This window comes from Anser cygnoides, chromosome 2, assembly GCF_040182565.1.
Source record: "Anser cygnoides isolate HZ-2024a breed goose chromosome 2, Taihu_goose_T2T_genome, whole genome shotgun sequence".
Taxonomy (NCBI): domain Eukaryota; kingdom Metazoa; phylum Chordata; class Aves; order Anseriformes; family Anatidae; genus Anser; species Anser cygnoides.
In genome coordinates this window covers 25,240,664-25,265,948 of record NC_089874.1, presented here as the reverse complement: position 1 = coordinate 25,265,948, position 25,285 = coordinate 25,240,664, and the positions used below count along the sequence as shown (strand labels likewise).

General features: G+C 37.3%; 1 protein-coding gene across 3 annotated transcripts; it reads left to right on the top strand.

Annotated features, from left to right (window-relative positions):
- The first annotated feature begins 95 nt into the window (after nt 1-95).
- On the top strand, nt 96-25,263 carry PEX1 (peroxisomal biogenesis factor 1). 3 transcript variants are annotated; one of them, XM_048077529.2, is made up of 24 exons: nt 96-303; nt 1,391-1,534; nt 3,369-3,452; nt 3,692-3,806; nt 3,896-4,668; nt 5,949-6,068; nt 7,525-7,648; nt 7,921-8,030; nt 9,047-9,147; nt 10,655-10,787; nt 11,496-11,592; nt 12,769-12,939; nt 13,431-13,585; nt 14,602-14,791; nt 14,943-15,112; nt 15,940-16,074; nt 16,591-16,655; nt 17,397-17,539; nt 17,618-17,721; nt 18,746-18,922; nt 20,630-20,860; nt 22,279-22,479; nt 22,771-22,901; nt 23,867-25,263. In XM_048077529.2, the coding sequence occupies exons 1-24, from the start codon at nt 175-177 to the stop codon at nt 23,949-23,951; spliced, it is 3,888 nt and encodes a 1,295-aa protein (XP_047933486.2). In that variant the 5' UTR covers nt 96-174; the 3' UTR covers nt 23,952-25,263. The 3 variants fall into 3 exon arrangements, with proteins under 3 accessions (XP_047933486.2, XP_047933487.2, XP_066847817.1); XM_048077530.2 differs by having other exon boundaries at nt 97-303; nt 14,946-15,112; XM_066991716.1 differs by lacking the exon at nt 96-303 and adding an exon at nt 523-794.
- The last annotated feature ends 22 nt before the right edge of the window (nt 25,264-25,285 follow it).

The window sequence follows — 25,285 nt, the reverse complement described above, 5'->3', positions numbered from 1 at the left end:
AATCAGATGAAGGCAACGAGCGCACGCCGCGCCCCGATTGGCCGGCGGCTGGCCGTACCATTGTCCCGGGGGCGGGGGGGGGGGAGGGGAGGGTCCTGCCCGCCGCAGTAGGCAGCCCCGCGCAGTGCGCCGGGTGGCGAGGCCCGGCCCGGCCCGGCCCGGCCGGCCGCCGCCATGTGGTGCAGCGGGAACCCCGCCGGGGGGGCGGCCGGAGCCGCCGCCGTGACGCTCGTCCTCAGCGGGACCCGGGACTGCTTCCTGCGCCTGCCGCCCGCGCTGGCCTCGCACCTCCGCCTGCAGCAGGTACGGGCCCGGCCGAGGGCAGAGCGCGGAGGATTCTGGGAGAACGTTCCCCCACCCCCCCGCGCTGCCGGCGAGGTCGCCATGGCGACGGGGCGGTGGCTGCTCCGTGGCCATGGCAACGGGGAGCCCCGCCCACCCCACCCCCAAGGCGCCCCTTGCGACGGGGCTCGGGCGACCCCGTAGCGGCAGCGCCCCAGGGTCGGGGCCCTGCGGCCGTCATGGCGGCCTCGGGGGGTGTGGGGGCCAGGTGGCGGCTTGTGGGGCGCAGCGGGGGCCGAGCCGTGCCGCTTTTCGGCCCTGCTTTAGTGAGGCGCGGTCCTGGGGCATCTCGCCGAGGGTTCTGCATCTTGGGCCGCGCGTTCTCCTTAATAAAATGATTGGAGTTTGCCTGTGAGCGCCGTCTTACGCTGTGTGGTGTCGTTTGTGTCCCTCAGTGCTGTGATTCTTACACCCATAACACATTCCTCAGCATTCACATGGGAACTGGGACGGTAAATGCAGGCAGAATCATAATTCTTGGCATGCATGGGTATTCCACTATATGTTCATTGGGGCTCTTGTCACTCAGAGTCCCAGTTGCAGGAAGGGGATCTTACTGTTTAAGTAACTTTTCACATGAAAACACAAGCAAAGCCTGTGTGCATCCATTACGCAACGAGCAGAAGTTAGGGATTAAGGGCTTGCTAGCAGGATAGACAGTCTGGAGAAAAAAAATCCCTAAGAACAGTGTTAAAGAGGAGAAATCCGGGATGAATGTGGGGAGGGTGGGAGCAGCTCTGGTATAACATCCCCTGCAAGGTCACGCTAACCCTTCAGGGCTGAAAAGACATGGCACAGAGGCAAAATTGCCAAGATTGGGAAAATCCTGCCCTTTGGCATAGTAAAAGAGAGTCAGGGAAGGGCAGGTACGTGTCGCAAGAAATCCAGTACACATGTTCGCTTCCCTCCTGCTGCGGTTTCTGGATGTCTGACAAATTCTCCATCAATAGAGGGGGGGAAAGGATGTAACTGCTTTAAAGTCTCGTAGCTTCATTCTGTACATAGTCAGTTATGGCATTAATTTACCTTATTTCTCTAAAACTGATAGGGCCAAGCTGTGAAAATATCCTGCGGTCATCAGCCTATATTTTTGAGCTGGATGGAAATGAGGCATCGAGGTCACCAGAGTGAAAACACTGCAGAGATTAACAGACATTTAGCAGAGAAACTTGGCATTGCAGCTGGAGATCAGGTTTGAAATGCAATCTTTTTCTTTTTTTTTCTTTTTTTTTTTAATAATACGTATCGTGCAAGATACCTGAAAAGGTAATAAGTTACAATTTAGCTATGACCTTCTTTACATGTATTTAGACAATTACTGCATTTAAATCTTCTCAGGAGAAAAGATAACCATCCGGAAACATCTCCACTGTGAAAAGATTTGCTTGTTAAATTGGTAACAACTACCTAAATTAAAGTAGGATAGGCCGATGGATAGGTCCTCACAGACTTGCAGGCACTGTTTGCAGTGCCATTAATTTTAGGAAAACATAAAGTAATTAAACAGGTTATGAATTATAAGAATATTTTGCCTGGAGTTCCTGTCATTTTTAAGTAATTATTGATAACATATTTCTTCTTGTCTGACTTATTTGGGCTTTTATTTTCATCCCTGTTTTCCCTTTCACCATGTATCCTTGTGTCTTTTCTCTTTGAATGTGTATTTAAATTTGCTTCCTATTTCTTGTGTGTTGAATTTCTTGCTCTGATTTATTCTTTCATCAGAGAGAAGCTGGAGAGATGCCCAGGAAGCAGGCAAAGGTTTTTGTCATGGGACTGTTAATATTTCAATATCCCAAGATTTTTTTATATTAATAGGGAGAAAGTTAAACATGAGTAGAAGAGTATTACTCTACACGGTGGTACTGTTTGGTATATTCATATATGCCAGTTCTCCTGTTGTAAATTTTATTCAGCGTAATAAAACAGTGGCTCAAAAGCAGTGTATTGTCTTACCTTGTTTATGTTTTTTTAGCATATTCTGTCTAGAAATGATGCAACTATTTGCAGAACTGTAAGACTAACTAGTTCAGTGGCAAAGTAACTTTTGTTCTAATAATTAATAGTCTTCAACAGGAAAAGAAAATTGGCAACGGAAACCTAAGAACACTCAACTCTTGCCTGGAAATAATTGTCTGTACAATTGATAGAATAATTGGAAACTTTTGCAATCTTTTTGGACTCGGAAAGTGTACATTTGCTGTGTTTCATAATAATATGCTCTTCTGCTTACCACATTGGAGAAAAGGAATGCCTGACAACTTTTGCCTCAAACTTGAGGATCTGCAGGAGTTTAAAATAGATTGCTACTTTTATAAAAGCTGATCTGAAATAAATAAATATCAGAGGACAGAAGTAGTTTTATCTCAAGGAAAAAAATATTTTAAAATGCATGACATGATACTGTTTGAAAATTGTTACTTTCAGTCAAATGGAACCTTTGGTAAAAACTAACTTTTGAAACGTGTTTTGAGAAAGCATTAAACATATCTGTTTTCACTAAGCCATGGTAGCTTTTACTGTTTTTCCTGATACACAGGACCTTAAAATTGTTCTGTGGAAATGGAGCTGCTTTCCGTGAAACCTTTCATAAAGAAGCTAGGTTTGGTTTTGTTTTGTATTTTTTTTCCTCAGTTCTTCAGCTGTTTCTTGCCTTACTTGAATTTATGCACAACTCAATGAATTTTTCATCAGTCTAGCTTCCAGGACATTAAAAAAAGTATATAAATGGTTCTGTGATCAGTATACGTTGAAAATTTGTTATCAGCTGATAAAGCTCTTGATGCTTTGCACATTCACTTCCATTCACAGCATGTTGATGTCCCCAGGCATGCCCAATGTAATGCCTCCAAATCTTTGAACTTCCATCTTCTGCTTATGAATTACCTCATATCATTAAGGTGTAAGTTCAAGGCAGTGAAAACATGTAATGAAAGAGATGTCCGTTTTCTAGCTAAGTTAAAGGTGGAGTCTTTATGTCTTTAAAAATAGAAGTTCCGTATTTCAAATGTTGTTACTTTTGCCAGGTATTCCTTGAACCCTGTTCCCATGTCTCCTCCTGTCAGCAAGTAGAAGTGGAACCACTCACAGCAGATGATTGGGAGATACTGGTAATAAAACCTTCCCTATTGTTCATGTCTTTTTCTTACAGATAACAGAGACTGTAGACATTAGCAGTTTTTTCGTAATTCCCTACTCTTTTTCTGCCCCTAAGGAAATACGAAATGTGGTACATTTTCATTGTACTTTATATTTCTAATGTTGTATTAGAAAGAGACATGTAGTTTTTATCTTCAAACGTTCAAAATATATGTAGTATTTAATTTATAATTATATCACGTTTTCCCAGGAACTGCACGCTTCCTCTCTTGAAAGACATCTTCTTGACCAAATTCGAGTAGTATTTCCGAAAGCCATCTTTCCTATATGGGTTGAACAGCACACTCACATTTACATCAAAATTGGTAAGCAGCACTGAATGCTGATGTGGTACATTGAGAGAGCCGTTCTGCAAGAGTGGATGCATTCATTCATCTGTTCTGTTCATACTCAGGTACACTTATGCCAGCAGCCCCCTATGGGAGATTAGAACCCTGCACGGAACTTCTGATACGCCCCAAAACACGTGAACTTGAAGAGAACATCACCAGCATGCCTTTCACGGAAAGTGACGTCTTGCTCAAAAGCTTTGTGAAAAATAACATGGAGCACGAAGAAACAGTAAAGGAGCCTTTAGCCAACCAACCTCACTTAAATCCAGGAGTCCCTGAACAGAGTAAGGCCGATGCAAATGTGACATTTGGCTCAAATGTTCTCCCAGATATGTGGAATTACATAGGGAGCATTTTCTCTCGTACACCTGAGCAGAAACAAAAGACTTTGTGTGATAAAGATGAAATCGGCACCTTCAAAGACAAGCTGCTGAACTTAATTCACATGGATTCCATTTTTAGAGTATGTCAGTCCCAGCCTCCCAGCGTACAGAATGCATCAGCCACTCATGCATTTCTGAAATACAATGCCATTCATATTTTTCCATGGAATTTAGAATTTATTGATTTGGAGCCAAATGCCGTAGTATCTTATGGGAAAATTAATGAGCTGCTTTCCCCAAGACAGCGTCATCAAGAAGCAAAGCAAAATCTGCCAGTTGAAAAGCAAAAACATTTGACTAGTCCGCAAGACAAAAATAATTCCATTTCTAATAGCAGTCAAGCATCCAGTGAGGGATCTGTTGTGCAGATCGTTTGGAACGGATTTGAAGACCTAAAGAGTGTCATAGAGTATGGCAACAGTGGGGAAACCCTACATGTTGGAAGAGTTTGGGTCAGTTTGAGCACACTATCTTCTGGGCTTTTTATTGGATATCTTCTACTGGATAACTGTGGAACTGGCTAGTTAGTATATAGTTTGGGGATATAGGCTTTGCGTTAAGCTCTCAAATATAGTACACTAGAATCAAATAATATCTCGTAGACCTATGCTTTGCTAAGACATCTAATTCTGTGTTACGCTACCATTATCTTCTGAGATATACAGCGTACTCTGGGTTTCTGCATCCTTAGCATTTTTGCACCAAATGGGGAAAATACTTTAGTGTTGCTAGAGGTGCATATTTTCTTCAAATTCTGTTGGCAGCCACTGTATTCATGAGAACATGAAAGTATTTATTTACGTACATTCAGTAATGCATAACGAGGTGGGTGTTGGTTTTGTTTCTTTGTTTTCCATTAGATATCACTTTAGAATATGCTTTGGACTCGTGTCATCAAACTATAAAGTAATGGTAAAAGTAAAAAAAAAGTAAAGTATAAATCATATATCCTATTGGTAAATGATGTTAAGAAATGCTTTTATATACTGTTAAAGCTTTTATTAAAATCTTAAATTACTATCAAATAATTAGCTTTCATATCATTTAAACTATCTTAGTCTTTATACTATATTTTGTAAGGTGGCCCAGTCCCAGTGCGTAGACACTGACATTTTGGCTTGTTCTGACAGAACTACAGCCTGCTTATATTCTTTTCTGGAAGCACGTACAGGATCAACAAAAACAGATCAAATGCACTCCAAATAACCGTTTGACTATTCCGGCATATTATACTCCTTAACATTTGCTTATTTTCATTGAGGCTGAGAAAAAAGTCTGCAGTGGTATTTACCACTAAAACTTTTGAGACGCACAGCAAATTTCCAAATGCCAGCAACTGTTAAGTCTTTCAGGTTTAATAAACATTTATGAGATGTTTTTGATTTGGAAATATGTTTAAAATAACACAGAATGTTTGAAAAGCAGTTTCCTTTTTAAAGGGCAAACAAACTAGTACAACTTAAAGAAATTGGATTTCTCTGTACTGCAGATGTGCTTAGCTCTGATCTGTATAATGGATTATTTATATCTACCTGCCCATGTAAAATTAATTGTAATCAGCAAATGAAAGGGTTTTGTGTTTGGTTTTGGTTGTTTTTTTTTTTTTTTTTTCCATTACTAAAACATTCTTGCCACACTTTAAGAATACTGATACCATACTATGTATGTAATGTTATAACTGTTCTATTGTCTGATATTTCCTTTTTCTTTGCTTTTATTTCAAATGTTTTAGATTCCAGATGCACTGAGAAAAAAGCTACGTATCAATATACATTCAACAGTCCGAATTAAGTCAGTTGAATCTGTTCCTAAAATTCCTGTATCTCTTAGACTGCAACCCAGACAGAACTTAGTGAGTTGATATTCTTGGTCATGTATTTGTTCACATACTGGAAAAAAACTAATATTGCTCTGGTCAAGGCTGGTTTGGTTTGGTTTGGTTTGGTTTTGTAATGTTTATTTGTTTTTATTTGTTATAACAACAATAATCAATAATAATTTGCATCAGACTGCGTTTGCAGTACATGGTTCCAACCTAGCAAGTTTAAGTGTATTCATTTAAGCCCGTAAAAACAATAACAAAGAATCATAAATTAAAAGTGGAAATACCCATTTTTAATTTTTGTGGGAGAAGGCATGCATTTGCTCTTCAAATCTTGCAGCGGCCAGTGGATTTCCTAAGAAAGAATTGCAGTAAAATGATTGTAATTTTTAATGTGCTGCTTAGATTTTGATCTCCTTCTAATGCTAATTATTTTCCTAATGCTAAAGATTTAATTTTTTGGGGTTACATACTTAAATCTCCCTCGTGTGTCTACTGAGTGAGCATCTGTGACAGCAAAAACATACTTAGCACCATTTTCATGGTCTGTCAGATGTAGATCTGGAATGAAAAATATTTCAAAACGTACCACATGCTTGTTTCTCTGTGATACTGGCCTGATTATCTGTCACGTTAGCTGCTCCTCAAAACCTTAAATATGGCATTTCCCATCATAGCAGACCTTATGCGTGGTTTATTCTTCATTCCCGATAGTCTTTTTTGTTTCTTACCTACAGAGGAATAGTTGAAATAAGTTTTTTTAAGATATACACCGGAGTTAAAATAAGCATTCTTTCAGTAATTTGCTAAAATCACACAAAGTATTTGTGTGTGCCTTTATATGTTTCCAATACAGTGCCCTCCCGTCCCCTTTTTAGACAGGAGTTATGCTTCTGTGATTAGGAACTCAGCTGAGATTCATATTCAATTTCTTTTCCTCTTCCATTTACCTAGGTGATCTGGGGTCAGTCGTGTGGTCTCTTTGCTTGCTTTTTGAAATTTGTTGTTGGTGCCCCCATCAAGATGAGCCCAGGGTAGTCTGCATAGGAAGCAGGGTATACAAGAAAGAGAGGGGTGCAGTGAGCACCCAAAATAAGTCACAGGTCAATATTGGTGCATAACTTAGGTGCCCTTTCAATCCTGGGAACTGAGTAGTGCTTTTTGATCTTGCAATACAAGACAAGTAAAACAAGACTATAAAACTCCTCCTTGCCTCACATCAGTGTTCCAAAGATAAAATCTTTAAAGGTGGCTGAAGAGTCAGCTGTTGCTCTAGCAGGGACTAGGCAGGTGCTTTCTGTAGAGCAGGTGATAGACATGGTGGTTGTTGGCAAAATGTTATTTTCCAAATAAATGAACTTCATCTTCTTCCATATCTCTACTACCATAAGCAAAACAAACACTCCATGCATAGGAAGAAAAGAGTCTTACTTACTAACACCTTGTTTTGTTTTATTTTTCTTTTTCTCTACATATTCTTATGTAGCATAAAGATATACACGAAGATGATGTTAAATATGCTTTCAGTTCTTGGCTACAGGATTCTGCTACTGATGATCTTCCCTGGATAATGACTAGCACAGAGTGTATACATCTGCATGTTAAGGAAGGTAAGGATAATACTGTCTCCAGCTGTAGCTGTCTTAACCGTCTCTTATGGATTTTACTTGGGCAATGCCTTTAATCTCTATATACAACATTTAATGTAACAGTTATCTCTTTACACTGAAAGTGTAAGCATGAATTACACTTTAATAATGATTATCCTTTTTTTTCATTTTGGATTGTACTGTAGTATTTCAAAATATGTTAATGTTTTCTCTTGTGAGGAATAAAAGCTAAATTTGTCTGGAATTTTAGTAGCTGTTCCTTGTTTTTACAGGAATGGAGGAGTTTGTCCTTAGTGTAGTGCATCCTGCTCACATGGAAGAAAATAAGTCTGAGAATATTTTTATGCTGAGTCCCAGTTTGCTGCAAAAGACTACTATACAAGTAAATATCACATAGTATCAGGTACCAAGTAATTTAAATTGTTACATTTGGTTACAAATAAATTATATGTATCATATATTTTTTTCCTTTTTAAATAAATAATGTCAGTCTGTTCATTAAATTGTATCTGCATTCTTTGTATGTTTCTTTTTAGCCTGAGGCATTGGTGAGACTTTTTTTAGTCTTTCTCAGAAAATTAAATATTTACTTAACATTAGGATTACTGTGTCCGTTGGTAATTCTGGTTGAGCAAATGCCCACGACTTCAGGATTATGTGTATAGTAGTGGGAAAATATTTTTTTCATTTTTAAGCTGATAAAGTTAAATTTTAGAAGAAACTTAAGGGGTCCCATTTGGCTGTTCAGAATATATTTTTTCTGCAAAACGTAGAACTCCTGTTCAACAGAAGTGTAATGGGCTTTATTTATATTTGTGGTAGAGAAGTAGAAGACTTCCACAAATCATGCTGGTGACTGGTATTAAGATGAAAGGACAATGTATATTCCTTAGTAGCACTGTGAGCTTTAAGCATCTACCAGCCTGTTCCTATCTGTGAACTTCTCTGTTAGCCCTGTTTGCCAGTTCAGCTTCTCATACTAGGTCCCTGGTAAACCAGGTTGAAAAATACGTTTGGATTAATAAAAAAAAATTAAAAATAAAAAGCCAAGTGTTTTGTCAGGCTACTTTTCACCTAGATCAATTTCCTTGTGTGATTTACTGTCTTGCCTCACAAGGCTTGTGCCAGCATAACAAGGAAGGTACAGCAGAAGAATCAACGCTGCAGCTAGGGAAATTCGATGATGAGCTGCACAGTCTGGGATAAAGTGCACTTAGCCAAATATCTAATTGCAGTTTGTTACATCATTGTAAACACTGAACTGTATTTTGGAAATAGTTATATGTATGCCATTTTGCCAATGCGTCTTTCTTTCAGGCAAAATTACACCGAATCCAAAAAAGGCTAGTCAATTGTATACCCTTCTGTGTAAAGTACTAACATTTTCCTTTATTGTAGGTTCTTTTACATCCTCTAACTAGAAAAGCTGATGATGACAGCCAGCCACCTATGCGCGATACAGACAGGAGCCTTCCGTACCACAAACTAGACCATTTAGGGTGAGTTGTTTTCATAGTAGAAAACATGTGATTGAATGGAAATTAAAGAAAAAAGAATATTGGTGAAAATGCACTTTTTTTTTTTAAAGTAAGCCAGATCTTAAAAAAACACCACTGCATCTTTTGGTATTTTGGCTTGTGTCAGGCTCAGCCCATATTCTTGTTTGTATAGATGTTTAGTTCTGTCCTCTGAGCAGTCTTACTGAAGTGAATACAAAACTTCAGACGACTTAAACTTACGTGCTGAATAGGTCACCATGTCTGGCAATTGGATGGGAAGTCTCAGAACTCTGTAAATTTCAAAAGAAATACTGATAGTTCAGTGGCTCTTGGTGTGCTTCTAAGTGGTATGAAGTAGACCTCTGTGTAGCATTAAGGAATACTGGAGCTGTTGGAGATTACTTTTTAATCTGGGGTTTCCAAAGGCAGCCAAACTTACGTGTTGCAGTCTGTCTGTCAATCTGCTTCCCACAGTAACTTCAACCTATTTACATGTTTAACCAAAGTTAAGAAATGGGTATGGGTCTCAAAGAATTTTGTTCCTACAATTTTTATCAGAATTGACAGCTGTGGAGAAGAACTCAAAGCAGTAGTTGCACTGGTAAAAAGTGTAGTGTGAGCTCAACAGCTAGTCGGTTAACCTGCTTGGGGGCCTGGGTGCAGTTTGGAACTAGCCCTTGGACACACTGGCTCTTTCACAGCCAGTAACTAAGTGATGTATAAAGCTGTTTTAATTAGTACGAGGGAAGACGGTGGTACTGTGTAGCAAGCGAGGTAGGAATGGGGCAGAGGGGACATGAGAGACTTGGAGTATTGTGGTAGTATGCTATTGGCATTGTAAAAGGCAACTGAGGGCTGGCAGAAAGGGGCCAGTGTGGCAGGGATATGATGTGGTAGGGTAGGGATGTTAGAAACCAGGCTTCATTTGTTCATTTCATTTTTCATGGTGCAACATTTCGGTTGAAGTTGAAATACAAAACTTAGAGCCTCGCTGTTTGTGGACCTGAAAGGTGTGTCAAAAGTCACAAAGATTTAGGACAGGTAAGGGGCAAAGATCTCTTCCAATGAGCTAAGTGCTGCTTTATTTCTGAGAAGGTGGAGTTCTTTGCCTCAGGTGTGCTCCATGTTTTACTATTTTGTTACATTCCTTAGTAAATTGTTACTCGGACTCTAAAATAGATGAAGCCCCAGAAGCTGAAGTCAGCTCTGTTGTCTGAGACCTACCTCCTGCTGGAGTGGCATAGCATGAGCAGATAACAGTTGCACAACAGGGATGTTCTGCAATGTGTGTTTGTGCCCTCTATGTTGCCCCTGCAGAATAAATGTTTTTACTGATGTAAAAAGAATTAAAAAATTCTTCACACTGGATTCTCTTTATCTTTTTGTTGAAAATGTGAACTGCTTCACATTGCTAACATTGTAACCTCACTGTACTGCTAGCTATTAATATTTACATCATGAGCACTGATGCTACCCTAGGCCATTTAATTGTTTCTTTGCCGTGCAGGGGAGTGGACAAATTAGGAACATCTTCCTTTGAACACATAAGCCACAGCCTTTTGGGTCGTCCTTTATCTCAAAAACTGGCTGGTATTGCTGTGGGACTGCGAAGTGGAGGGGTACTAATCACAGGAGGAAAGGTATGCACTTTACTACTCTCTACTTGCAAACCCTCCCAGAAAGTTTTCCATAGATACAAAACTTTTCATTAGTTTTCTTTGATACCATGCAAACTCAAAGAATTAAAGAATAAGCTGAAAAATGAGCAGTCAGCTGAACAGAGCTAACATAGTAAAACATTTTATATATATATAAAATACATTCATGAAATATAAATGTATATATAATATAATAAAGTAAAACTTTAAAGATTGCTAGCAATGCAATTTCAGTCTATTCCCATAGGTCATTAATATGCTTTGTGTTTATGGTATAACAGACACTTTCTGTCTCTTAAATATTTGAATGAAGGTAAGAACACAGTATTTGCTCTTATGTTCTAACATAAAATGACAGTGTAGTTGATACTCTTAAGTTTCCTGTTGCCTCTTGCAGTGATCCATTTAACACAATACCCCATAACAATAGATGCTTTAATGCTCAGCTCAGTGGAATCAGAATGTTAGCGGAGATATCCACCCTAAATTTGGCTTATACTTGTTTCAGTCCATGGCTTTGGTCTCTACCAAGTGATGCAGAGACAGAATAGCGATATACTTCTGGTGAGGATTAAAACTAAGGTGTGCCTAGCCTTCCCAGCTTCACTTGTGTATGCTCTGATAAAAACTCCACAAAAACAGGAGAAAATAGTTGTGTAACTTTATGTTAGCTCACATTTATTTTTGCAGGGAAGTGGAAAGTCAACACTAGCGAAGGCCATCTGCAAAGAAGCATTTGATAGACTGGATGCTCATGTAGAAGTGATTGATTGCAAAGCTTTAAGAGGTATGATAATAAGTGTTTCATTCTCAAATGTGCTGTGTGATGAAGAACCATAATAATTGAAATTACCATATTTAGTCTGTCTTATCTTTCAATTTTTATTGTTAATACTTTTGGAAGGAAATGAGATTCTTGAAGTTAAACAGTCTAATGAAAGTGTAACTGTCTTAAGCTTATTTTGCACTTAGCAGTTTCTGTCCCTCATACCACCACCAAATTGAAGCAATGATTCCTTCTTTATTTCTAATTGTTCTAACAGAGGAAGAAGTTGCAAGTTGAACTGTGTGTTTTTTCAGCTGTGCTAGCTGGAACAAATATTATGTTAAACATCCTAAATGTTAAGGAATTCCTGTGTTACTCAGTGAAAGAAATGACATGAGCACCAAAGAAGAACTAAACAAACAAGCAGCTGAAGCCAGATTTATGCTGGCACGTGTACTACTCTAATGGTTGTTAGCAGTAGTCATCTAATAGTTATGACTATAGGTGATGATGAATACTTGGTGATAAGGTGAATACATGGGTTTTTAGTGTTTAAAATAAGTGTATTGCCAAAGATGGAAAAGGACAAAAAAGGCTTTTTTAATCTTTCATTAATAGGCTTTCACCAATAGTCTTGGTGTTATGGACACAGAGGATAATGAACTGTATTGTTACAGAGGTTTTTTTTGTGTTTTTTGGTTTTGATTATTTCTTTTACAGAGCCCTTATATTGCATGCCTATATTCTTTCTGCTTAAGTCCCTACTAAGATCCTTTCTCCAGAGAAAAAGGGAAAGATCAGTAAAGAGTTAGGTCCTTCATGCTGAAAAATTCTTCAAATTGCAGGACTCTTCAGTAGCTAATTTAGGGTGCTGTTGACACTGCTCTGTATTTTAACTGTCTAGAAATTATACCTGTAGGTTCCTCTAGCGGTTGCTGAAAGATGATTAATCACATTTTAGGACAGAGTGATCCTTCTAGTACTTTTTTGATGGAACGTGTCGCCTACTTTCCTTACTGACTGCAGACTCTGGCTTAAACTAGATATCTGATTTGTAGGAGTGCAGTTAAGTTAGCTGAATCCAAACCATTGGAGTATTACCTGAGCAAGCTGTAAGTCAATCTGTTTTTTTTTGTTTGTTTGTTTGTTTTTTTTTCCCTGGTATGTTTTGTCATTAAAACTGTATTTCTGTTTTAGGAAAAAGATTAGGAAACATAAGGAAAAATGTGGAAGAAGCTTTTTTAGAAGCATCATGGAGACAACCATCCATCCTTTTAATGGATGATCTTGATCAGATTGTTGGAGTACCTTCCACACCAGAGCATGAGAACAGCCCTGAAACAATTCAAAGCAATAGACTTGCTTATGGTAAGATTGTACTACCTGTTTCTGGATGAAAATGTAATGCAGCTTAGAATTTCTGGCACCTGAATTGTACTGTCCTAGCTAGACACTTGTCTGGATCATTATTGCCTCTGGACCATGAGGTATGTTTGTAGAGCAGAGTTCATAGCACAGAAAAATCATGTTTAATATCCTGTGATAGATAGCATCAGTTACTTTGCAAATATAGCTTTTAAACAGCAATTCCAGTGAAGTTTTAGTTATGGAATGTACTGTCCTAGAAAAAATAATTATATTGTCCGGCTGTTTTGTTGTTGTTATTTTAGTTTTTGTTGTTGGTGGTTTTTATTTGTTTTTATTATTATTAAAGAAAAGCCTTTATAAATGGCGATAAAGCAAATATTCATTTGTTACGTTTTGTATGTGTTAATGCTACTACAGTAGAAATGTGTATTATCAAATACAGAGTCTTCCTGTTATTTTGCAATTCATGGAGCAATATGTTATCTGTTTAGTTTTGAAAGATCTGATAAAAGAAGTTATTTCCATGGGGAGTTTGATTGCATTCATTGCTACAAGTCAGTCTGAACATGCCCTACATCCTTCCCTGGTTTCAGCTCAAGGCACACACATATTTCAGTGCTTCCAATGTATCCAGTCTCCAGATCAGGTAAATTCAGGTATTTATTAATTTGGTTAATTTGCTCCCTCTAAATGTATGTCCCCTTGTTACCTGTAAAGGGATTTTAGAGGAACAGCTTTAAAAAACATGTGGATCAGTACAGTTAGGTAAATGAGATTAAACCGAAGTGTGTTTTTTACACTGCTCAGAGGAGTAAGTATATCCCTAAATGTTAATCAATTGAATTAAATGTTAAAATGTTATTAAAACGAAATATTAATTTTATGGGAAGGTTTGGGGTTATTTTTCTATGTGAATTATGTCCCTCCACTTTTAAATGTAGTCTTTTTTGGAAAAGTGAAAAGGAAAGAATAAACAGTATAACTTAATTGCAGGAGAAAGTAGACTGTTTGTACCTATGCGTATATATCCTAATGATATGAAATAGTCATGGCAACTCATTGGTATTTAGCACAAGTAGTTCCTGCCTGCTTGTCTTCTCTCATAGACAAGCAAATAAAAACTATCAAGGAAGCAGTTCTGCATTAGATACAATGTAGGTTTCTCCCACTTCTTGCAAGTCTGCATTTTTTTAATACTAATACATGAATAAGGAGGAAGTGTCAGTGGAAAAGTCAAGATCTTAAAAGATACCAAATTATCAGATGTATTTTATCTAATGCAGTAGTTTTCACATTCAGTATAACCTGCATGTATCAGCACAAAGGGAAAGATTTTTGTTTTCCTGTGAAACAGAAACAATGGGTGTAGTAAAACAGTAGAATCTGAGGAGCAGGGGGTTGTTTCATTATTGTTGTTAGATTTAAGATAACTGCCAGGGTAAACATTTGAAGTCATAAAACCGGTGATTTTGTTGAAGTTCAGCTGAAGAACTGACTTTTGTTCATATTCATGTCTGCTCAGATTTTGTTATTTGAAGATTTGGTGATATCTAAAATGGTGAAGGAAATTTTAGTAACTCATATGTAATTGTTTTCTGAACTTCTAAAATCCACATAAACAGAAAAGTGAAAATGCACTTGTTGTACAATTCTATTTTTCAGAAGCAAAGATGTGAGATGCTGTGTTCCATAATAAAAAATAAACTGAATTCTGATATCAAGAAGTTCTCTGATCTTGACCTCCAATATGTTGCAAAGGAAACAGAAGGTTTTGTTGCTAGAGATTTTACTGTGTTGGTTGACCGTGCCATTCATGCCTGTATTTCTAACCCGAATGCATTTCAAAATGATGGTATGTTCACAACAAAATCTAGATTTCATAGTCTAACTTCTGTTATCCACAACCTTTGAATAACACCCAAATAAAACACCAGATTTTGTTTCGTGTTTAAAATGTATTTGTTACTTATAGTGAGGATTTTTTTTTTCATTTTTCTGTAAAGCAGAAGTGAATCTCTCAACTGTGGATTTTCAGAAAGCTTTAAAAGATTTTACTCCATTAGCTCTGAGAAATGTCAACCTTCATAAGCCTAAAGACATTGGCTGGGACAGGATTGGTGGCTTAAAAGATGTGAAGCAAATACTTGTGGATACCATCATGTTACCTGCAAAGGTATGCAGTTCTTTTAAATACGTTACTTGAATTTTATATATACTGTTAGTAGAATAAGAATTATTTTTAAGGTGCAACACAGTATTTGACAGAAAGAAGGCAGGTATGATTTTAAGCTACTTTTGTAGCTTCCCACTCTTCAGCTACTGGAAAACTTTTTCACCTTCCCCTTCCCTCTCCCAAAAACAATAGGCAATGGCTTGTGCTTTTCTCCAAATGAACTGTTGTTCTGGAGTATTGCAGTATTACATCCCCTGCCTGACATATTCCTAGCATCTTCTTTTGTTACACACTTCTTTACAGGGACTTGTGGTTAGGTTCTCTGAAGATAACATTTCCAACTGTCGTCTTCTGTGCTTTTGCTAGAGGAGTGCCGTCTTCTGGGTGAATGCCAGTCCATCAATTTTCCCTTTTAATTTGGCCAACATTGTGATGAGCCATTCATTTCAGTCTTCAGAAAAATGACTGAACGTTTTTTCTTACAGTGGACAGAATCTTTTTGTCGTATACTTTATATAATTTGATCATACCAGTCAGTGATCAAAATACAAATTTAGAAGTGCTAGCATGGATGTTTTAAAACTCTGATACATCCCTATTCTGTCCTGTTTCTTCTTGTTAGAAGATGCCACTACTTGTAATTAAGAAGTCTAGGAACCCACTTCAGCCCCAAGTAAACTACAGCAGTCCAAATGAGCTCTTTTGATAATAAAGTGGATAAAAGAAATTGAAATTCTTTTTGAACAAAACTCCCCACTCATGAGATTTCAGTACACTACAGAATAATCACATATTTTAGAACATGTCTTGTTGACATTCTTTTCTAGTATCCAGAATTATTTGCAAACCTACCTATACGACAGAGATCAGGAGTCTTGCTATATGGAGCACCTGGAACAGGAAAAACACTGTTAGCAGGAGTAGTTGCTCGAGAGAGTGGAATGAATTTCATAAGTGTCAAGGTAACAAGATTTTTAAGATCGGTATTTTGCCTTCACAACTGCATACTCATAATTATGTTGAGCTACTTCATTCAGTTAATAAAATTAAAGTAAGAAGCTTATTTAAAATACTGAATGCCTCTGGATATCCAAGCATCTGTCTGACTTTCTGGAGCTTCACAGTTCTATGACTGAGATTTTTTTGGTATAATTTTTCTTTAGGAAGACTAATAAAATTTAACTAGATATTCTTAATTTATTTACTTTTTTTTTAAACAAAAAGATCCCGGATTCCACTAGACAATGAAGTTTGGCAATGCATTTTAATTATTTTCAAAATGCAATGTAAACTGTTACCTTGTGATACTCTAACGCGTTTTGTTATAGTAGAAAAATTGAAATAACTGCTTAAGAACAAATTGGAGTGCTGCCATTCTCTTGGTTAAAATAAAATTCACTCCAATATATTAAACTTATGCTGATGTTAAATTACACATTAAAAGAAACACATCATGAATATTCTTTTCTGTTTTTTAGGGACCAGAGCTACTCAGCAAATACATTGGAGCAAGTGAGCAAGCAGTTCGAGATATTTTTAACAGGTTGGCTTTGTAAAGATTTGTGATATTATCAGTAGATTTTATTGGTTGAAGCTCCACGAAATAATTTTGTTCTTGGAGAGCTATGGTGTCAAATCACAAAAGTATCTGAAATAAACAATTGTGTCAACCAAGATGGTCATGTTGAGTTTGCCAAGACCATTTTTAAGAACTTTTTTAGGAACAGTTTGGATCAAGAGTGCAGTTTTGAAGCTGATTTCCCATTTCTCTACAGTGCTTTGGTTCACATCACAGATTTGTTGTGGAAAATAGGTGCTGAATTCCTTTCAGATAAGTCCAGGACATAGACTAGTGTACTCCAGCTAGTAATGAACATTCAGTAAACAGAATCAGACTTGACTTGGTATTGAGATTCTTAGTGCCGGTAGTTTTGTTTTTACAAATCTGTCCTTATTAAGCCTCACTGCTTACTAATGTAAAAATGAAGAAGGGAAGAAAAGAAAAGATATCCTTCATGTCCTTTGCTTCTTGTGTAGTTTACAATGTAGAGGCAGATATGTTTAAGCCAAGATGTCATCTGAAGTGATTGGATTTTAAAGCTTTCATGAGCTTTCATTAACACAGTTGAGTACTTAAGAAAGGAAAAAGTGAGTACAAGGTATGTCATAAAAATGAGCCACAATTGCATAGAAATCCGATTCTTAAGAATCTCTAACTTCTGTGGGAAACCGGTTTTCTGTTCTCTGGCTACATTTAACTGGCTTTTGTTTGTTTGTTTTTAAGAGCTCAGGCAGCCAAGCCTTGCATTGTTTTCTTCGATGAGTTTGATTCTATTGCTCCTCGCCGAGGTCATGACAACACTGGAGTTACAGACCGGGTGGTTAACCAACTGTTGACTCAGTTAGACGGTGTGGAAGGCTTACAAGGTAATAATTCATCTGTGTGCCCCTTCATACACATAAGTTTAGCAAGTGTTAATGATATTTTTCTACACTTTCCTAAAGGAGTTTACGTCCTAGCTGCTACTAGTCGCCCAGATTTGATCGACCCTGCTTTGTTAAGGCCAGGTCGACTGGATAAGTGCCTGTACTGTCCACCTCCTGATCAGGTGAGAAAACAAAATGTTTTACATGACAGGCAGGGGAAAAAAAATCAAACTACTGGTCTTTATTCTCCATTTCTTTATATTTTGTAGCATTTCATATCTGGCCAAAGTGGAGTTGCTTGCACAGCTCAAGTTATATATACAAATTCACTGTTTTTTAGTGCCAGTAAGTTAGTATAAAACTGGGAAAAGACTGTTTACCACTGTCTTAAGGATCAAATCGTATTCCAGTGGATTTAACTGATTCAAAAAAATAATGATTAAAAAATATCTTTAACAGGAAACTAGTCTACAGAAAGGAATTGGCAGTAGGGTAGTGTTTATCATCTTCTGCATCATGCTATGAATTACAAATCCAATGGATCTGCTGTTTGCTTGAAGTGATGAACCATAGGCATTCACAACCCAACCCTTGATTATCTGATGTTTTCAGAGCAGTTTTGTTCTGAATCCAGACAATTCTACCATTCTTTACCCACAGTTAATTTAAATGTTCAAGTTCTTTTGAAGACAGATATGTCACTGGCCAGGAAGGGAATGATTCTCACTGGTTATAGTGGGTTTTGGATCAGGCCCTTAAGGCTGTACAACGTGTATCTTTGATTCCCCATGTTATCTTAAAAATTAGTGCTGTTCATTTTCAGATTAGTTGGAAAGTTTAACAAATGCCACATCATTTCATTCTATAAAGGTACACGAAGAAGATGTTCCTGTGCACTAAGATCCTAGATATTAGCTGGGTATTTAGAGAAATGTATTTCTCTACACACTGTGTGTTTGGTACAGTTTCTTTTAGACTTGTCAGGGAAAAGTAGCAAAATTTATGCCTATATTTTAAAGATTGTTTACTACACAGTATGTCCAATATGTATTATCATGAGGGTAGTATTATCTGTTAAAAAAGGTAATTCCTTCCACAGATAGGAATGTGTTTGTAACAGGGGCAAAGCACTATTTAGAAGTCAGGAGAAAGAAAATATCAGGTTGCTTTATTGACAGTATTTTTTTTTTCCCTCTCTTCTTACAGAGTTCACGCTATGAAATCTTAAAAGCTCTCAGTCATTCTCTGTCCTTGGCAAGCGATGTGGACTTTGAGTATCTGGCAGCAAAAACAGATCAGTTCACAGGAGCTGACCTAAAAGCTTTATTATACAATGCCCAGTTAGAGGCAATACATAAAAGTTTAGGCTCAGGTTTAACACAGGTAAATAATACTGATATAAAAGACGTCTCTTTTTATTTTGATGTTGATATGTTTGAAAGAGTTAATTCTTTTCCTTTTTTTTTCTAAGCAAATTTGTTTAATAATATTTAGTTTTCCTGTATAGAGGATTAAAATCTTAATGTTTACTGTATCATGTGAGAATAATGTAACAAATTAGTATAAATGCTTCTTAAAGACGTCTTTTGATTTTATGAGAAATGTTTAATATTAAAATTTATTTTAGCAATTTTTAGCAAAATTATTTAGCATTGTTATGAGGAATTGACTGACAAATCAAGGGCGGGGGGCTCTCATAGTTTTGGGGCATCTGGCAAATTCCGTTTTGAGCTGGCATATTTTGGGTGGTGGAGGAAGCAAGGAATTGGTAGGTTTTATGAAGTTGTTCTGACAAATTGAGTGTGATCTGAGTTTAGGGAGAAGTGGCGAGAGGGTAGTGATATCTGAAGGGGCCTCCTCTGTCTTACATTCCAGGCACCAGCTAACACCCATGTTTCCGAGGCACAGGATCCCACCCTTAGTTTTTATCCCTCATGTTACTGACAGGCCTCTTTCCTCTTTTAGCTTCCACTCAGCCACCTCCCCTCACATTTTTAATTCCTGTCTTGTGGTTCTGGCTGGGAAGGGCCAGGCATGGCTTCTCCTACTTGGAAGTCAAAAGGAGGTGTTGGGTCAGGGTCATAAAAGCAAGGAGAGCTCTCAGGTTCTTTTTGCACCAGATTTACCAGGCGATGGGGCTCTGAGTATCCAACTGTTAGCATTGGGAGGGATCTCCAGCATACCTTCCATAACAGTCCCTTCACTGTAGCATCAGCATGAGGAGAATATGAAATTAAGAGAAGAGGATAGAACACTAAAAGTAGGACAGCCCCCCACAGGCAGTGTCCTTATGCTGCTCTCAGTTTTGCTGTTCCTTCGTATGGCTATTTCTAAACACTGTGCTGCTGACCTAAGTAGTTGTAGGCATACCTGATGATGATCCCCATCATTAAAAGGAGGCTGTTGTCTAAAGTAATAGTCTCCAGAGTAGCATGTGCAAGAAAATCCATTGATGGGGGGGGGGGGGGGGGAATATTAGAACTTAAATAGTACATGTGTATGATTTACAAATAAATATGCATATATTGGGTGAGGTGCTCTGACGTTTTTTTATTGATAGGGGTGCACGATCAAAGAGTTTTTGCAGACACCAGTGTAAAGCACCAATTGCAATTTCTGTATCATTTAAAATGTGTTACCATGACTGAAGATGAGCAGAGTGATTAGGCGCTGTAAAAGTAGACTCACGGCAGTCTCCCAGACCACTTTGCACAAGATACTAAGTTGCTTTGCAGGGAAGGGTCAAGCCGGAAATGATAGTTCTACGACAGAAAATGTACATGAAGTTTCCTAACACTTGCTGTTACTGAGTAGGCAAGACAGATCATAGCAAATAAATAAAACCTTAAGATTATTTCCTCTAAATACTGTTCTGCCATAAAGATGGAAAGTTCTGCTTAAAGGCATTGGATTTTCTTAGCAAAACATTTGGAATTCTACTTCTAGAGAAAGACGGATTGCTAGAAACAAATGCAAATCAATACTTTCATTTGGACTATACATTAAATATTTTAATGTATTTCAGCTTGCAATTAGCTGTGAGTTAATACTTCTAAATGTTCTGTTTTGTTTTGTTTTGTTTTCTCACAGGATTTTGGTTCTAGTTCTGATAGTGACTTCAGCCTGTCTTCCATGGTCTTTCTAAACCACAGCAGTGGCTCAGATGACTCAGCAGTAGATGGAGAAGCAGTGCTAGAGCAATCTCTTATTTCTTTAGACATGTCCGAGTTGCTTCCTGAAGATCCAAGGTCCAACATGTATCGTCTTTATTTTGGAAGCTCTTATGAATCAGAACTAGGAAATGGAACTCCTTCAGAACTGGTAAATTACTCTCAATATTTTGAATTCTCTAAATATTATTGGTTGTGAAGCAGAAAAACTGAACCAGGCAAATGGTAGGGTTTTATAAACACAGTTATGTCTGCTTTGTCCTTGAAACTGTCTTCATCTAATACCTTGTGGTCCAGAGTATAAACCAAGACGGATGCCATCTAACAAAATACAGTATGGACTTCTCTACAACTTTTAAGCACTTTTGAATTGAAACCCCAAAATACTACTTAATGCTTTATAATCAGGCAAACTGTTTTCATACTAGGTCTTACTGTCTGATCTAAGGGCTTGTTGCCTTCCAAAGTTTATTACTAAAATAGTTTTTTAATTTTTTAAACTAAAAAAAAAAAAGGTTTTATCACTAAAAAATCACCATCTAGCTCTCATGATCATAAAAATCAACAACTTTTCAGTTTCTGGTAGACCATTCATTAATGGAATAATCTGACCACAAGATTGTGTAAATAACAGGAGAAAATCTTAGCTTCCATTGTTGCTCTTAAGAATGGAATTCTTACTGCAGTGGAGAAACCGGCACATTCTGTGGCTAACTTGGAGGTAGGGTTCTGCTTAGGGGCAGAAGGCTGGCTGGTCTCACTTGGCTGCCAGGTAAGCAAAACAGAATATGCTCTCTCCAATCTCCTTATATTGAAGAGATGACTTCAGAGTTTGCATGTGATCCATTCATTTTGAGAATCTGTTGTAGAAATGTAATTACAGGTAGTTATCAAAGGTGTTAGAATCTTGTTTTCAAAACTGTTTTGCATTGATTCTTAAAGCCAAAAATAGCTTCTTCTGACATTGGAGAAGTAATTACTGACTGCTAAGCCTTGTAGGTTGCTTTTGTATTTGTTGTCTTCCGGTATAGATGACAGTGTTCCAGTAATGTATCGTTAGAGACTTAAATTTTCCTTTAACTGTGGAAACTCTTCAGTGGGGCTACAAAGACTTCAAGCTCTTAAAACAGTTGAACTTGAAAGTTGCATGTTTTATCCAGTGCACAGAAAATGTGGAGGTGATAAATATTTAAATTGTGAGTTATTCCAAAGCTAACTACAGAAACTTGCCCAGATTTCAGAACCACTGATTTTCATACATAAGTAAAACAATGGGTTTAGTAGACCTTTATTCTTTTTGACATAGGCCATTGCAAAACAGTATAGATGTTTTCCAAAGATGAAGCAGTTTATTTTCAAACTTGTACTTTCCCCAAATATCTTGGCAAATTAACCTGAAACTTTCTGTGCAAAAAGTTGTGTGTGATACATTTTTAAGAGAAAGTTTTTGCTGGTGGAAGCAAGGTTATACTGAATTAAATTGGCTGGAAAATGAGCTAAATCTTAATGGCTGAGTTGCTCTTTTGGGTCCGTAATGAGTTAATGTATTTCTCCTTGTGATCAATTTAGAGCTCTTTGTGTTTGTCTGGACCAAACTCCATAAGTCACGATTTTACCAGCATGTCTCAAAGAGACACAGCATCATCGCAACTTTCAATGCTTAGAACAACCTCTCAAGAAGACTCCCTGGAAAATAATCAGGAGCAGCAAACAGAGCACCTGAGGACAGAAATCAGTGCTATCAAAGCCAGTTACAGAAGCAAGAACGGAGTATGGCAGTTTTGTTTATTATTTAGTCTTACATTTTTTCTCCCAACATTTCTTGGTATTCTAAAAAATAATTTCTGCAATAGTATTAAATATAATGTAACAAAAATAGCAAAGATAAATGATACCTAGCTTGAGGAAAACAAGCCAGATTTGTGTTATTAATATAGGGGGGAAATAAGTGATTTTATTTATAATATGTATTGAGGAGGTTCCAGAGTTACTGATATTCATGGCACTAGGTATTTGATCTTTGGTAATTTCTCATTGTTTATTCCTGGCTCTGTTTTCAAGGAGGACAGCACCTTTAATCAGTCCATGCTTGCCAAGAACACTTTGATTATTACTCAGTCCCATTTGATGACTGCACTTGAGGGTTTAAGACCATCCATTAGCCAAGATGACTGGAAGAATTTTACTGAACTGTAAGTATTTTTTTTTGTGTGTGTGAATTTATTTTTTTAATTGTGAATTCAGTGGAGATTTGGTGTTCTCATATTTCTTATTCATCAGAAACACAATAGTTATTTAATGTGGGGAATGGCAGAAGAGTGGAGTGGTTTCTGACAGCATTTTTTTTTTCAGAAATTCAGAAGTTACACATTGGGAAGGGGAAATTCTTTTACCAGTGCACTGTATTTTTGTTTGTTTGTTTTCATTAATGTAGGACCTAGAAATTCAATCACAAATCAGAAAAACCTTGTATTATGTTAAGAGCTATACCAGTACAAGAAGATTCTGATTCTGTAAGACTTAAAGCCAGGTCACCTCAAGTAGCAGTCCAGCATATTTTCAAATTGCTGGCGTTTGACTCAGTTGTGGCCTCTGTTAGCTCCAGTATTCAGGAAGAGGTATGTTGGTTTTGAGTCCTTGGCACGTGTATTCCCAAAGAAAAAATAATAATATGCAGAGGAGTAGATATAGTGAGAATGAAAATGTATCATCTCAGACTAGAAAATGACTGGAGTGAATAAGCTGGACGCTGGCATCAGGATGTTCGGTGATGGATGTGGAAATTGTTAAGGCACATTCTACCTCAGCTGATACATAGATAAGCAGATCTTACAGCACAGGAAAGAGAGAAGGAAAGAAGGAGAATGAGGGATGCTCCCTAGGATCCAGTCCACTTCTGTTCCCCACCCCTGTGAGTCCTACACCCCCATATCCCTCAAAAAAAAAAGAAAAAAAAAAAGCTGAGGAGAAAGCTTTCCGAGTCAGATTAGTGGTTGAAAATTCTAGTCTTGTAGGTCTGAGGAGATGTTCATTTGTCACATCAGTGAAAATATAAACAAACATCTGTAGTTCTGTGTTGCATTAATGTGCATCTGAAGAGGCATATGCAAACAAAATCGTTTCAAACTAATATGCTAATATCTTTTTCTGTTTTAAGGTACGAGGATTTTCAGAATCCCAAGAAGAAGAAAGGACAAGTTGGCTCAACATACAGACCAGGACAAAAAATGACTCTAGCTTAGTAACTTTTAATATGCTTGTAATTACTAAACTGTAAATGGAAATGACAAATGTGAGCCTGATATTTAAATGATTACATCAGATTATTTATATTCATATGGATTTATTAATGCAGCAATTGAAGAAAAAATTATTTTCAGTTTACATGCTGTAAAATTATTTCACATTTTATTTTGAAGAAAATTGTCTTCCTGCAGATTAATATTAAATTTTTGAGAGAGCATTTGTTACGTTATGTCCAGTTGTTTATCACATAAAATTTTTAGTATTGCTTTTTATGAATATATGATTACCAAAAAAACTAATAATGATTTCCCTGTTTATTTCCTCATAACAATTACATCCTGTTTGAATAAACTATAATATCTAATGCAGGAAACATTTTGAAAACATTCTGTAAATGTTGTTCTGTAAATACCAGCTGTTGGACGGCTTAGAGAAGGGTGATAGTTCACATGTTTATTGGTAGACAACTACTCTAATACTTCCAGAACAATTGTAGCCATAAAAGAAAAATAGTAAGACAAACCAGTATAATTTTATCTTTGTCTTTTGCCACTGTTAATTATTCAGAGGAATATCAAGTTGCATTTTGCAACTATATCTTCCTAACCCCATCTTTTATTCTTGGAGACTTCAGAAAAATCTCTGATGTTTGGAAGCTGTCTAATGTTACATCCTGAAGTTATTCACCACTGCTTTCTTACAATCAGGTTGTTTAAGAGTTGTCATTCTCAGCTGATAAGGAGGTGGACAGCAGGGGAAGGAAGCGTTCTTCCAGGAAAGGAAGAGAATTAGAGATGTTTCCCATAAGTCACTACATGTAACAGTTTATTTAATTCATTTATGTGTGTAATGCTCTGTCAGTAATGGTAAGAACACATAATATTGACCATATGATTATCCTTGTGACTGCTATATTTGTTACTGCCACTATTTGTAGTTCCAGTGTTCAGTGCCAGCAAATAACCCAGCAAATATATTACTTGTATGCTTATTCTTACATCCTGCTGCAGATAAGTCATAGCCTTGATATACTACAAGTCTTAGCTTGTAGCAGGTAATACCCCTGATCTTCTCATCTAGCTAAGCTATTGCTTCTTACTCATGCTCAACTCTTGCTTCAGTGGGTTTTGAAACTGAAAATCCTTATTGCATTACTACAAAGTAGTAATTTCTTTTCAATACCACTGTGTCATTAACACCATACTTACTTTTAAAAGCTGGCTATATATTTGCTTAATATTAGAGCCATATTCTAGATTACCTCAGTCTTGAGTTCATCTTTCCAATATAATGGTGTCATTCTTTTTTTTTCTGTTGTTTTGTTTTGTTT